General features: G+C 42.5%; 1 protein-coding gene across 4 annotated transcripts in view; it reads right to left on the bottom strand.

Annotated features, from left to right (window-relative positions):
• Nucleotides 1-14637, bottom strand: part of LOC142714651 (uncharacterized) — a 60892-nt gene that overhangs the window by 6175 nt on the left and 40080 nt on the right. Inside the window, exons 2-8 of one of the 4 annotated variants that reach the window (XM_075848654.1) lie at nucleotides 12803-12904; nucleotides 12272-12653; nucleotides 11644-11808; nucleotides 11436-11559; nucleotides 9597-9694; nucleotides 5220-5331; nucleotides 4333-4425 (exon numbers count right to left, since the gene is read on the bottom strand). In XM_075848654.1, the coding sequence (XP_075704769.1) occupies nucleotides 4333-4425; nucleotides 5220-5331; nucleotides 9597-9694; nucleotides 11436-11559; nucleotides 11644-11808; nucleotides 12272-12463 (784 nt within the window). In that variant the 5' untranslated portion in view covers nucleotides 12464-12653; nucleotides 12803-12904. Of the gene's footprint in view, nucleotides 1-4332; nucleotides 4426-5219; nucleotides 5332-9596; nucleotides 9695-11435; nucleotides 11560-11643; nucleotides 11809-12271; nucleotides 12654-12802; nucleotides 13032-14637 lie in introns of those variants that run through there. The other 3 variants (XM_075848657.1, XM_075848655.1, XM_075848656.1) reach the window with 3 other exon arrangements.

Here is a 14637-nt window from a genome sequence, read left to right on the forward strand (position 1 = left end):
TCAGTCCAGTGTAATGGGTCAGTGTTTAGACAGCGTCTGCAGTACGCTGAAATTGCAAAACAAGATCATAGCAGCGGCTGACAGTCAGTGAGACATTGCGTATAAAACATAGCGAGAAGCCCCCCCGACATGTTTCGCTACGAACGTAGCGTCCTCAGGGGTTCATATGGGGCTACTGACGGCGTATTGTGGATCCACACCCTTTTAAAGCCTCGGTCCGCCATGACAGTGGGCGTCGGTCCGCAGGGACCCAATGAAAAGAGGCTAAACAGACCGGCCGTCAATAGTGAGACGAGCGGGTCGTAAGGCCAATCAGAATGGCCAATGGACTGCACCAATCAGAAATCCAGGAGGGCGCGCCTGCGCACAAAAAGTCGGCGCACATCCTTAAAGGGTGGGAAGACCTTCTAACCGATAATTCTCTACGCATGCTTCACTACCCCTTGGACTTTGAAAAAAGTGCCTTTGATCAAATTAACCTCCAGTTGCAAAAGGAAATTGAGGATATTAAAATCTTCAGTACCACATCCGAATATAACAACTGTGAAATCAAACTACAAAGAAATATCGAAAGCCTGCAAAGAGAAATGAAGGAACGCAACACCGTAAATATATACGAGACCGCAAAGACTTTGAAACGGGACAAGCGTATTCATTCCGTAAACACACACCCCCTGTTATCCATCGTGAAATTAGATCTACTGACTACTCTGAATCTGATATCTCCGGTACAGATGACCCTAGGCCATCCCTTGAGGATAAGAGACTGGGGACAAAGCGAAAAACCAATAACAGGAGATATAATCCTCCAAAAAGAACCTTTTTACCTCTTAAAGTAAATAAACAAATATGCCCTATACAACCTGGCCAAGAAAATCCATCCAGAGTACCCATGTCGGCTCCCTCTTCTTCCTCCTCCTATGCTTTACCCACTATGTTCACAACCAATACGGTTACCACCCCCTTCACAGCGGGGAAGAACACTGGACCATTGGGAGCAAGCATTACAGTGTCAAGTGGCACTGGGAAGAGTCCATCTACTCTAAATACTCCGTTTCCTTTTTTAGGACCACCCAATTTGGGATGGAATCAGGTGAGTTGAGGGACTTGAAGTCAGGGGACCTGATGACTAAAAATGACAGAATGCAGATATATAATTTATCTTCTTTCCAACTGAACCCATATCAGATGGCGCTTCTACAGAAAGGCCTTTCATACCCTCCCACCCCTGGCTATGACGAATTCACTTGGACCAAAGATCTACATTTATTTGCACGGAAGTTAGCTCTACTTAAACATTTTAAAGTTAACCCTTCTCCGAACACTCCAAATACTACCAATGAATTGAGGACTCTTACTGACCTCGAAGCACTTCTTAATGAGAATGAATTTGGAGCTACTATGGCCACGGGTCCTTTCTCGTCTTTGCGACCAAAGTCACACATGACACCACCGTTCTCCCAATATGGCCACATCGACATATTTGTCAAGATTGTCAGTGCAGATCTACGAGGGTTAAAATACGCTAAATCCAAAGTCTTTGGTAACCTCAGTCATATGGAGAAGGTTGCATTGGATGAACTCTCTAAGAATGAATCCATCATTGTTAAGCCATCTGACAAGGGGGGTAACACTGTCGTTATGGATAGGGATGATTACACATCTATGGTCCACAGACTTTTAGATCATGTGTCCACTTATACCATTCTTGCAAAAAATCCTACCGAACAGTTCACTAGTGAATTACATTCCTTCGTTTCGGAGGCGAAATCACAGTTTCTCATCACACAGGATGAGTTTAAAAGAATGTTTAATCCTAATCCAACCCTTTCAACATTCTACGCCTTGCCTAAGGTTCATAAAACATCTCGTCCAATACCAGGCAGACCTATCGTTTTCGGGGAACGATAACCTCACGCAAGGGATTAGTTATAAGTAGATGAGATGCTCTAATCCTTTGTCACAGCCTTGCCCCCTATCTTAGAGATACTAAGGACACTGTCACCAGGATCCAGGGGATTTCTGTTACAGCCACCACCTTAATAGCCAGCATTGATGTTGAATCTCTATACACTAACATTAGACACGATCTTGGTTTAACTGCTGTTCAATATTTTTTGAGCACGAAGGGCACTCAGTTCCAAGCACACAATGAATTCATTATTTGACTACTTAAAATTCTTTTATCCCACAATAATTTTATGTTCGATGGTGAATTTTACCATCAAATAAAAGGCAGTGCCACGGGCACAGTTTGTGCACCCACATATGCTAATCTTTTTTTACGGTGGTGGGAAGATAGTTTGGTTTTCACGGATGATTTATGTTTTTTTACCTGTCACATTTTATTCTGGGGTCGATACATTGATGATATTCTTATTTTTTGGGATGGGGACAAATCACTTTTCTTGGACTTTATGGAGATTCTCAACATCAATGACATAGGCATGAAATTCACTTACGAAATACACGAGAAAGAAATTAATTTCCTGGATCTCAAAATCTCGCTGGACCCTGGTGGCAGTGTGCACACCGACATCTATCAGAAGACTACTGCTACCAACAATTTCCTACATTGGGAAAGTTTCCACCCTCCGGCCCTGAAAAAGGGTATTCCCATAGGACAGTATCTCAGAGCGAAAAGAAACTGCTCCGATGAGAAGTCCTTCCAATCTGAATGTGACAAACTTTGACAAATTTTGCGCACGTGGGTACCCTAAAAAGTCCCTACATAGAGCTTATGCCAGAGCTAGAGCCATCACTAGAGGTGAGTTACTTTATGGAAGAGGGAAGATAAATGCTCCATTATCACCCCAAATTAGATGCATAGGCAATTTTGATATATGCTCTCCTCAGATTTTCTAAATACTGCAAAAACATTGGCCTATTCTTCAAGCTGAGACAACCTAAACAAAACCTCACACCAAAAAATGGTGTATGCTGGGGTCCCTTATTGCAAGTAGACAACCTAGAAGCGAACCATGAAGGGACATAGCCCTTAAAGAAATAGTATACTGAATGATATACAAAAGTACAAAAAATCTTTATTAAATATAATCACCAATAACATATAATGGAATAAAAGATGGGATACATCATACACGGAGATATATACAGCAGGGTCAGATGGCATAGACCATAGACAAACAGAGTCAACCATACAAGGATGACCAAACCACGCTCAGATAGTTCATATGACAGAATTATAAACCCATGGGTATAAGGTAATAAGGCCCACACGTAGTATAGAGCTACCAGCTGATTATGACAATATGCAGAGATAGACAATAAGGTCTATCATTGCCTACAAAATATATAGCAATACATGAAAAGTGAAGCTAGAAGCATCCAAAGACAACATATAGGCTCAAATGGCCAGAAAGATATAACTCTGACGAAGCCGGTCTACAGGGCGAAACGCGCGTCGAGGCGTTCATTCATCCATCCACTTTTTTGATCTCCTGCACTCCTTATCATGTCCCAGGGTATGTGCTAGCTTTTTCAGCCTCTACATGATTGTACTATTGCGTCCAGCTATTGTCAGTTATATCTTTCTGGCCGTTTTAGCCTATATGTTGTCTAACACAGGGCTGTGTTGGGTGAATAAATTCACATTTTTTGCTGAGTGCTGCTTCTAGTCTCTTTTCTTGGATATATGTATGAGGAGTACGTCACTCCTTAATTTTTGAAGCTAGCACCAACCGTTTATTGGCTATCTACACAGTGCCGCTCCTATACCCTGTTCTATAGTGTATATATATATATATATATATATATATATATATATAGGTGTAACCTGTCAGTGTAACCCTGCCTGTAATGATAATGAGATGGTACATTATGAATGGTGGATCCTGTGTTATCTATATATACACGTTACCTGTCAGTGTAATCCTGCCTGTAATGATAATGAGATGGTACATTATGAATGGTGGATTCTGTATTAGCTATATATAAACGTTACCTGTCAGTGTAATCCTGCCTGTGATGATAATGAGAGGTGTGATGAGAAGTGATCTATACAGAACAGGAAGGGTCAGTCCATTATGAATGGTGGATTCTGTATTATCTATATATAGATGTTACCTGTCAGTGTAATCCTGCCTGTGATGATAAGGAGATGAGTGCTGAGAAATGATCTCTACAGAACAGGAAGGGTCAGTCTATTATGAATGGTGGATTCTTTGTTATCAACATATATAGATGTTACCTGTCAGTGTAATCCTGCCTGTGATGATAATGAGAGGTGTGATGAGAAGTGATCTATACAGAACAGGAAGGGTCAGTCCATTATGAATGGTGGATTCTGTATTATCTATATATAGATGTTACCTGTCAGTGTAATCCTGCCTGTGATGATAATGAGATGACTGCTGAGAACTGTAAGGAGCAGTCTACTATGAGACTCATTGGCCAGAGGGCAAACTGCAAGATTAGATAAAGACAAAAAAATAATATAAAAAAAACGCACCAAAAAATCATAAAAAATATGTTTAAACGAAAATTGATTTAAACAATAGATCATTTTCTGATGACACATTCTCTGTAAGTGGTTGAACTGAGCTTTCCTAGATCTCGGCCTAGAGTGCAGCTGTTAATCGCAGCCGCTGCCCCCCAAAATCTGATGCTAAGCCTAGTGCATGACCGGATTCATAGAACACCTTGTAGAGAACTTCTATGTGCAGTCACAGCTCCCTCAGGTGCTGCACTATGTATAACACATTGTCTGACGTGTTACTGTAATGTAGAACTAAGGAGGAACCCCACCTTAAAGAGAACAGAAAGGAGAAGACCTTTTCTCTCCTCAGTAGATGTTGACTCGCTCATTGCTGTGACGCTATCTAATCATAGTGGACAGCCTCACAGCGATGCAAAGACCTGCAGGAAATTTCACAAAATCAGCAGGTTTTCTGCATCGCTGTGAAGCGGTCCGCTCTGATTGGACAGCGTCACAGCAAAAAGTGAGGCAACGCCTACTGAGGAGAGATGGTGTCTCCTCTTTGTACCTTTAATTACAACACGCATATGTTAGGTGCAAAACGGAGTAAGGGCTGTAGTGGAACAACATGGAGGGGGGCAAAAAAGAAAAAGACAGCGTTGGAATCTGGAGGACGCCAAGTATAAGGGGAGGAATGTGGTTAAAAAAACAACAACAAATAACACAGCAGGTCCTGCTTAATAAACCACGGAGTTCACTTTCTAAATTCATTATTACTGACCTCTGGTAACACCTCCTGGAATTTCCTCCTCCGGTTCACTCTTACACGGTTGATCGACCCTCACTCGCTCTTCTTCTTCATCCTCTGTTTTAATAATAGTCAGATCTTCCCCCTGATTTCACATATGTAACAATTCAGTACAATACAGCAGAGAGTGCGAAGAATCTAACAGATCAACATAAGAAACCACCAAAATCTATGACCACATCTATGACCGTTAGGGATGCACGATGCCTCGAAACTTCCATACTGTTTAGATACCGTTATGTCATGTATTTCGATACTTAGCTCTGCGGCCGCACAGCTCAGTATAGTAACACATGAATGTATGAGAGCGGGGCTGCGGCTGTGTGATAGTCATTGCCCCGCTCCTGAGTCATGACGAGTGCGCGGGGTCAGGATGATGCGATGCGGCCAGCGCTGCACTAATGATTGCCGGCACTGAAGACAGAACATGGCGGGCGCGCTGCAAAACACCCCCATGTTCTGTCTTCAGTGCCTGCACCGCCGCTTATTATAGTTCAGCGCCGGCCGCATCACCTCATGCTGACCGCGCTCTCACTTATGTCAGGAGCGGGGCAATGGTTGTATTACGCATCAGCAGCCCCGCTCTATAACGGCGGAGATCAGAGAAACCTCTCATCTCCGCCGCTATTCCCCTGAATGCTGCGATCACAGCGGACTGCAGCATTCAGGAGAAAGGGAGATGCCCCTTGGATCGCATCGCAGGAATCCCTGTTACGCGATTGAGGGACATACCATATATGGGCAGACAGCCCAGGGTCCATTGAAGGACCCCAGGGCTGTCCTACCATATTTCCTGTTGTTAGGGCATATTGAGGTATGTCCTAACAGCTGCCTGTGTACTATCAGTGCACAGGCTAATATACTGGTATGTAGATATATGCCTGTGTACTATCAGTATATAGATATCTGCCTGTGTACTATCAGTATATAGATATATGCCTGTGTACTATCAGTATATAGATATATGCCTGTGTACTATCAGTTTATAGATATATGCCTGTGTACTATCAGTATATAGATATAAGCCTGTGTATTATCAGTGTATAGATATATGCCTGTGTACTATCAGTATATAGATATATGCCTGTGTACTATCAGTATATAGATATATGCCTGTGTACTATCAGTATATAGATATATGCCTGTGTACTATCAGTATATAGATATATGCCTGTGTATTATCAGTGTATAGATATATGCCAGTGTACTATCAGTATATAGATATATGCCTGTGTACTATCAGTATATAGATATATGCCTGTGTACTATCAGTATATAGATATATGCCTGTGTACTATCAGTATATAGATATATGCCTGTGTATTATCAGTGTATAGATATACGCCTGTGTGCTATCAGTATATAGATATAGGCCTGTGTACTATCAGTGTATAGATATATGCCTGTGTGCTATCAGTGTATAGATATATGCCTGTGTACTATCAGTATATAGATATATGCCTGTGTACTATCAGTATATAGATATATGCCTGTGTATTATCAGTGTATAGATATATGCCCGTGTACTATCAGTATATAGATATATGCCTGTGTACTATCAGTATATAGATATATGCCTGTGTACTATCAGTATATAGATATATGCCTGTGTACTATCAGTATATAGATATATGCCTGTGTATTATCAGTGTATAGATATATGCCTGTGTACTATCAGTATATAGATATATGCCTGTGTGCTATCAGTATATAGATATATGCCTGTGTGCTATCAGTATATAGATATAGGCCTGTGTACTATCAGTGTATAGATATATGCCTGTGTGCTATCAGTGTATAGATATATGCCTGTGTACTGTCAGTATATAGATATATGCCTGTGTACTATCAGTATATAGATATATGCCTGTGTACTATCAGTATATAGATATATGCCTGTGTACTATCAGTATATAGATATATGCCTGTGTACTATCAGTATATAGATATAGGCCTGTGTACTATCAGTATATAGATATATGGCTGTGTACTATCAGTGTATAGATATATGCCTGTGTGCTATCAGTATATAGATATATGCCTGTGTGCTATCAGTGTATAGATATATGCCTGTGTACTGTCAGTATATAGATATATGCCTGTGTACTATCAGTATATAGATATATGCCTGTGTACTATCAGTATATAGATATATGCCTGTGTACTATCAGTATATAGATATATTCCTGTGTACTATCAGTATATAGATATATGCCTGTGTACTATCAGTATATAGATATATGCCTGTGTACTATCAGTATATAGATGTATGCCTGTGTGCTATCAGTATATAGATATATGCCTGTGTACTATCAGTATATAGATATATGGCTGTGTGCTATCAGTATATAGATATATGCCTGTGTACTATCAGTATATAGATATATGCCTGTGTACTATCAGTGTATAGATATATGCCTGTGTACTATCAGTATATAGATATATGCCTGTGTGCTATCAGTATATAGATATATGCCTGTGTACTATCAGTATATAGATATATGCCTGTGTGCTATCAGTATATAGATATATGCCTGTGTGCTATCAGTATATAGATTTATGCCTGTGTGCTATCAGTATATAGATATATGCCTGTGTGCTATCAGTATATAGATATATGCCTGTGTACTATCAGTGTATAGATATATGCCTGTGTACTATCAGTATATAGATATATGCCTGTGTACTATCAGTATATAGATATATGGCTGTGTACTAATATATGCCTGTGTTCTATCAGTGTATAGATATATGCCTGTGTACTATCAGTATATAGATATATGCCTGTGTACTATCAGTATATAGATATATGCCTGTGTACTATCAGTATATAGATATATGCCTGTGTACTATCAGTATATAGATATATGCCTGTGTACTATCAGTATATAGATATATGCCTGTGTACTATCAGTATATAGATATATGCCTGTGTACTATCAGTATATAGATATGTGCCTGTGTACTATCAGTGTATAGATATATGCCTGTGTACTATCAGTATATAGATATATGCCTGTGTACTATCAGTATATAGATATATGCCTGTGTGCTATCAGTATATAGATATATGCCTGTGTACTATCAGTATATAGATATATGCCTGTGTACTATCAGTATATAGATATATGCCTGTGTACTATCAGTATATAGATATATGCCTGTGTACTATCAGTATATAGATATATGCCAGTGTACTATCAGTATATAGATATATGCCTGTGTACTATCAGTATATAGATATATGCCTGTGTGCTATCAGTATATAGATATATGCCTGTGTACTATCAGTGTATAGATATATGCCTGTGTGCTATCAGTATATAGATATATGCCTGTGTGCTATCAGTATATAGATATATGCCTGTGTACTATCAGCATATAGATGTATGCCTGTGTACTATCAGTATATAGATATATGCCTGTGTACTATCAGTATATAGATATATGCCTGTGTACTATCAGTATATAGATATATGCCTGTGTACTATCAGTATATAGATATATGCCTGTGTGCTATCAGTATATAGATATATGCCTGTGTGCTATCAGTATATAGATATATGCCTGTGTGCTATCAGTATATAGATATATGCCTGTGTGCTATCAGTATATAGATATATGCCTGTGTACTATCAGTATATAGATATATGCCTGTGTACTATCAGTATATAGATATATGCCTGTGTACTATCAGTATATAGATATATGCCTGTGTACTATCAGTGTATAGATATACGCCTGTGTACTATCAGTATATAGATATATGCCTGTGTACTATCAGTATATAGATATATGCCTGTGTACTATCAGTATATAGATATATGCCTGTGTACTATCAGTATATAGATGTATGCCTGTGTACTATCAGTATATAGATATATGCCTGTGTACTATCAGTATATAGATATATGGCTGTGTACTATCAGTATACAGATATATGCCTGTGTACTATCAGTATATATTTCTGTCACTTATTATTGTGGGGCACGAGGCGTGATGATGAATGTAACCTCCATGTACCTCAGTAATAGTAATTAACCCCTTCATGTACCTCACACATTAACCCATTATGACTGAGAAACATGATGGGGTTAATTACTATTAATGAGGTACATGGAGGTTACATTCATCATCACGCCTCGCGCCTCACATCAGAAAACGGAAGAACTTTTTTATTATTTTTTTATTACTATTGGTAAAGTATCGTTTTGATATCGAAATCGCAATACTACACGAAGTATCGGTATCGGAGTCCAAATTCTGGTATCGTGACATCCCTAATGACCGCAGGACCGAAAAGCTCCGCACCCCCTATATAGATCTGGTATACGGCTCAGCTTCATCTACCTGATGATTCTCTGGGACATTGGGATTTTCCTCTGGACAGTCCTGGGAATACAGAGGACTGGGACATCTCTCTGGCGGATTTCTCCTACTGGATCCATCTGTAGGAAACACACAGGGACTGAATACATGACTACTGTATATCTGTCTATAGATCAGACACTTCTCTCTACACTTCTATGTGTACTGATCAGAGCCGGAATTACAATGTTGAGGTCCTCACTACCGGTGTCGAGGTCCCTGCACCTTGTAAGCCACAGGCCTAAAGTAGACTGTGCCCTACCAGAGCGAACGGCGGGGCGTAACTGGCTCCCTGCTCCACCATAGTATTTACCTGTATCTGCCTTCTGTGGACGCGGATACACATGAACGTGGCGGGACACAGGACGCCTCTATTTAGTTACCTGCAACCAAAAATGGTCTGGGTGTCACTTGCTTATTAGCCTCTTAAAGGCTGTGTACACCTCTGTAGGCAATATTTTCTATACATATTAATTAACCCCTTCACGACATGGCTATATACTTTCCAACTCCTGATGCCCTGGGCAGGTGTCACATAAATAAATATTGGCAGAATGGAACAGGGTTGTACTTTCCTGTCCGCCGGCTCTCCCCACAAGTGCCGGCACATCTCCCCCTTAGTTTAATCAAACTTATGCCAAACCCCTGCAGATAGCACCTCATCCCCTGTAGATAGCGCCACTGAAGCTCCCTCTAGGAGCGGAATCATTTGCCAGAGCGTTGCCGTCAACTTGGCTGGAAATTGTGCTTCTAGAGGGAGCCCCTGACGTCTCTGTCCATATATGGACAGTGATGTCAGGGACTCCTCTGGGAGTGGAATCCATGGCCTATTTTTGACCTGTTTAAGAGAACCATTTCTCAAATCTGACGTGTCACTTTAAGGGTATGTGCACACGGGGCTGATAAGATGCAGATTTTCTGCAAAGTATTTAATTGCGAGAAAATCTGCAGCGTATTACAGTAGTAGCAATGAGGATGAGATTTTAACAAATCTCATCTACACGTCGCGCCAAAAATGAGTTTTGGACGTTCCGCCGTGTTTACGCCATGTGGAGACGTATCATAAGTGGGAATAAGATTTTACTTATCCAAGACATTGTGAGATTGTTTTTTCAGAACACGTTGTACTTTATATTCGTGGTAAATTTAGCTCCATACATTCTGTGTTACAGTTACTAAGGATGAAGAAAGACACAAGTCCATCAAGACCAACCTATAATCCGACCGTGTTGATCCAGAGGAAGATAAAACCCCATGAGGTGGATGACAATTGTCTAATTAGGGGAAAACTCCTCCCCGGCTCCAAATCTGGAAATCAGAATAAATCCCTGGATCAGCGTCCCATCTCCAGAATCTAGTGCCCAGAACTTGTAATATTAAAGAGAACCTCCGATTATACGGACATTATATAGGAAACTATTATACTGCCGGAGTGTGCCGATAATCGTCTTTCTACATGACTTGTATTACCAGGTTTACTTCTGACTACAGCACGACTGCCCATAGTCCTCGCTGCCGGCTGCCCATAACTCTGCATTAGGAGACAGCGTGTCCTGCCCGTCTTCATGGCTCCTGTATCCAGAACGGCCGCCAGCGCTGTACAATGTAATGTGACCTGTAATGCAGAGTTATGAGCAGCCGGCAGCACGAAACACAGGGATCTAATGTGATGTAAAAGGAGCCGAAATTGTGGAGCTCCTACATTACATGTCATTGTACACACGTGTATATGTGCTGCACATGACGGTATTAAGGCCTCAACATGACCGCCAGTCCAGCCTGTGCCCACAGTAATGCCAATATAGATCTGTCTCTTCTCACCTTGTGATGTGCGCGGCCGGTAGTCCTCCATCATGACCTCCTCGTACAGATCCTTGTGTCCTTCTAGATACTCCCACTCCTCCATGGAGAGATAGACAGTGACATCCTGACACCTTATAGGAACCTGACACACACAATGATACAGTCATTACCCAGACACCTCCAGTGCTGTTACTGTAGAATTTCCCAGCATTCCCAGCAGTGTCACCTCTCCAGTCAGCAGCTCCGTCATCTTGTAGATCAGTTCTAAGATCTTCTCATGTATCCCGGAGTGAGGGGGAGGCTCTGTGATGGGACTACTGCTCCATCCTCCTGACTCATGGATGATGGGAGTCGTACAGTCACCCGATGTCTTCTTCACTATTGTGTACTCCTGTGTATGGAGAGAGACACTTAGAGAACTGAACACAGTATTCCCCCCTCAGTAGAAAGAGGGAGATTGTGACCCCGCTGTATAGACCTCTAGTGACCCCACATCTGTAATACTGGAGACCTCACCTACAAAAAGACATTGAGAAAATAGAACGAGGCCAAAACTAAAAAGGAAATAATATTGGGGGGACTAGATGGACCATGTGCTCTCCTCCTGCCGTCATCTCCTATGTTTCTATATAGATGTCATCCTGATCCTCCTGGTTCCTGGTCATTCTCATTACTCTACATTACTATTGCTGCATTGGTGACATGACACATAACTGACCATATTGGTGGCTGATCTTCAGCTTCTTGACGTCACTTGGAAGATCTGGACGTTGTTATACAGGACACTGGATTCTTCCTATTATGTATTGTCCCTTCCCTATGTGGGACTTGTTCTATAATGTAGAAAAGTTTACCTCTCCGCTCAACAGGTAGATGATCTCCAAGGTGAAGTCTAATATTCTTCTGCTCATCTCATTCCTGTCCTTGTCCATTCTTGGTGGGTCATTCAGAAGGAACGTTGTGGAGGAGAAGATGAGAAAACTGGAGGAACTGGAGGATCTAGTACTGCAGATGTCTTTATGAAGAAAGGAGAAGATGGAAATCATACAGGGGACATCATGTGTGACATACAGAACCTCACTTATTGATCATTGAGAGAAACATCTTCTCAGAGCCGTCACCACATGGAATAAAGGGGTATTCCCAACACGGACATTTCTCCCCAGGAGATGCCAGGAATGTCTGATAGATGCGGCTCCACCTCTGGGTGGCCTTGTTAGGCGGTTCCCGTAACTCCTATAGAAAAGAATGTAGAGACACAATCTGCTCAGGTCCTCCTGCTATATAATCTGCTGCCAACAGATCAGACGGGTGGTCAATGTGACAGATGCCCTTTATGAATGAATACACCCCTAATATAAGTTTTTACAGATATTAGAAGTTACCTCAGAGATCCTGGATCTTCAGAGACATCTAAAATTCTTAATTATTATAGTATTCCCCTTTTCCTTGTAGATTATTTTACCGGATAGTAACTTTATTCACATCTGAAAGACAGATACTAACCATGGTTAATGGGAACCGGCGGTCACGTGTGAATGTGCAGAAGGTCCCGCCAGTCCTGCGAGCATGTGCGGAAGGTCCCGCCAGTCCTGCGAGCATGTGCGGAAGGTCCCGCCAGACCAGTGTGGAGGAGCGGAAGGTCCCGCCAGACCAGCGGGCAGGCGCGGAAGGTCCCGCCAGACCAGCGGGCAGGCGCGGAAGGTCCCGCCAGACCAGCGGGCAGGCGCGGAAGGTCCCGCCAGACCAGTGCGCAGGCGCGGAAGGTCCCGCCAGACCAGTGCGCAGGCGCAGAAGGTCCCGCCAGACCAGTGTGCAGGCGCGGAAGGTCCCGCCAGACCAGTGTGCAGGCGCGGAAGGTCCCGCCAGACCAGTGTGCAGGCGCGGAAGTTGCCGCCAGTCCAGTGCGCAGGAGCAGAAGATCCCGCCAGACCAGTGTGCATGCGCAGAACGTCCCACCAATACAGTGTGTATGTCCTGGTAGTTTAGTGTGAGGAAGCAGCATGTATTGTGCTGGGTGTGCAGGATCTCTGCATCATCTTATCACTTAGCAGTCACATCTTACACACAGACTTCTGTAAAGCGTGACCTGTCCTCCATCGTCTACATTACTTGGTGCTTTTCCTTTTAAACCTGTTCCCCCACTTCTTCATTATTCTGTGCTCCTTCTAGACCTGTCCTCTGCTTCTACATTACTCTGTGCTCCTCCTTCTAGACCTGTCCTCTGTTTCTACATTACTCTGTGCTCCTCCTTCTAGACCTGTCCTCTGCTTCTACATTACTCTGTGCTCCTCCTTCTAGACCTGTCCTCTGCTTCTACATTACTCTGTGCTCCTCTTTCTAGACCTGTCCTCTGCTTCTACATTACTCTGTGCTCCTCCTTCTAGACCTGTCCTCTGCTTCTACATTACTCTGTGCTCCTCCTTCTAGACCTGTCCTCTGCTTCTACATTACTCTGTGCTCCTCCTTCTAGACCTGTCCTCTGCTTCTACATTACTCTGTGCTCCTCCTTCTAGACCTGTCCTCTGCTTCTACATTGCTCTGTGCTCCTCCTTCTAGACCTGTCCTCTGCTTCTACATTACTCTGTGCTCCTTCTTCTAGACCTGTCCTCTGCTTCTACATTACTCTGTGCTCCTCCTTCTTCTAGACCTGTCCTCTGCTTCTACATTACTCTGTGCTCCTCCTTCTAGACCTGTCCTCTGCTTCTACATTACTCTGTGCTCCTCCTTCTAGACCTGTCCTCTCCTTCTACATTACTCTGTGCTCCTCCTTCTAGACCTGTCCTCTGCTTCTACATTACTGTGTGCTCCTCCTTCTAGACCTGTCCTCTGCTTCTACATTACTCTGTGCTCCTCCTTCTTCTAGACCTGTCCTCTGCTTCTACATTACTCTGTGCTCCTCCTTTTAGACCTGTCCTCTGCTTCTACATTACTCTGTGCTCCTCCTTCTAGACCTGTCCTCTGCTTCTACATTACTCTGTGCTCCTCCTTCTAGACCTGTCCTCTGCTTCTACATTACTCTGTGCCTCTCCTTCTAGACCTGTCCTCTGCTTCTACATTACTCTGTGCTCCTCCTTCTAGACCTGTCCTCTGCTTCTACATTACTCTGTGCCTCTCCTTCTAGACCTGTCCTCTGCTTCTACATTACTCTGTGCTCCTCCTTCTAGACCGGTCCTCTGCTTCTACATTACTCTGTGCCTTTCCTTCTAGACCTGTCCTC

Source organism: Rhinoderma darwinii, unplaced genomic scaffold (genome assembly GCF_050947455.1).
Source record: "Rhinoderma darwinii isolate aRhiDar2 unplaced genomic scaffold, aRhiDar2.hap1 Scaffold_4421, whole genome shotgun sequence".
Classification (NCBI taxonomy): domain Eukaryota; kingdom Metazoa; phylum Chordata; class Amphibia; order Anura; family Rhinodermatidae; genus Rhinoderma; species Rhinoderma darwinii.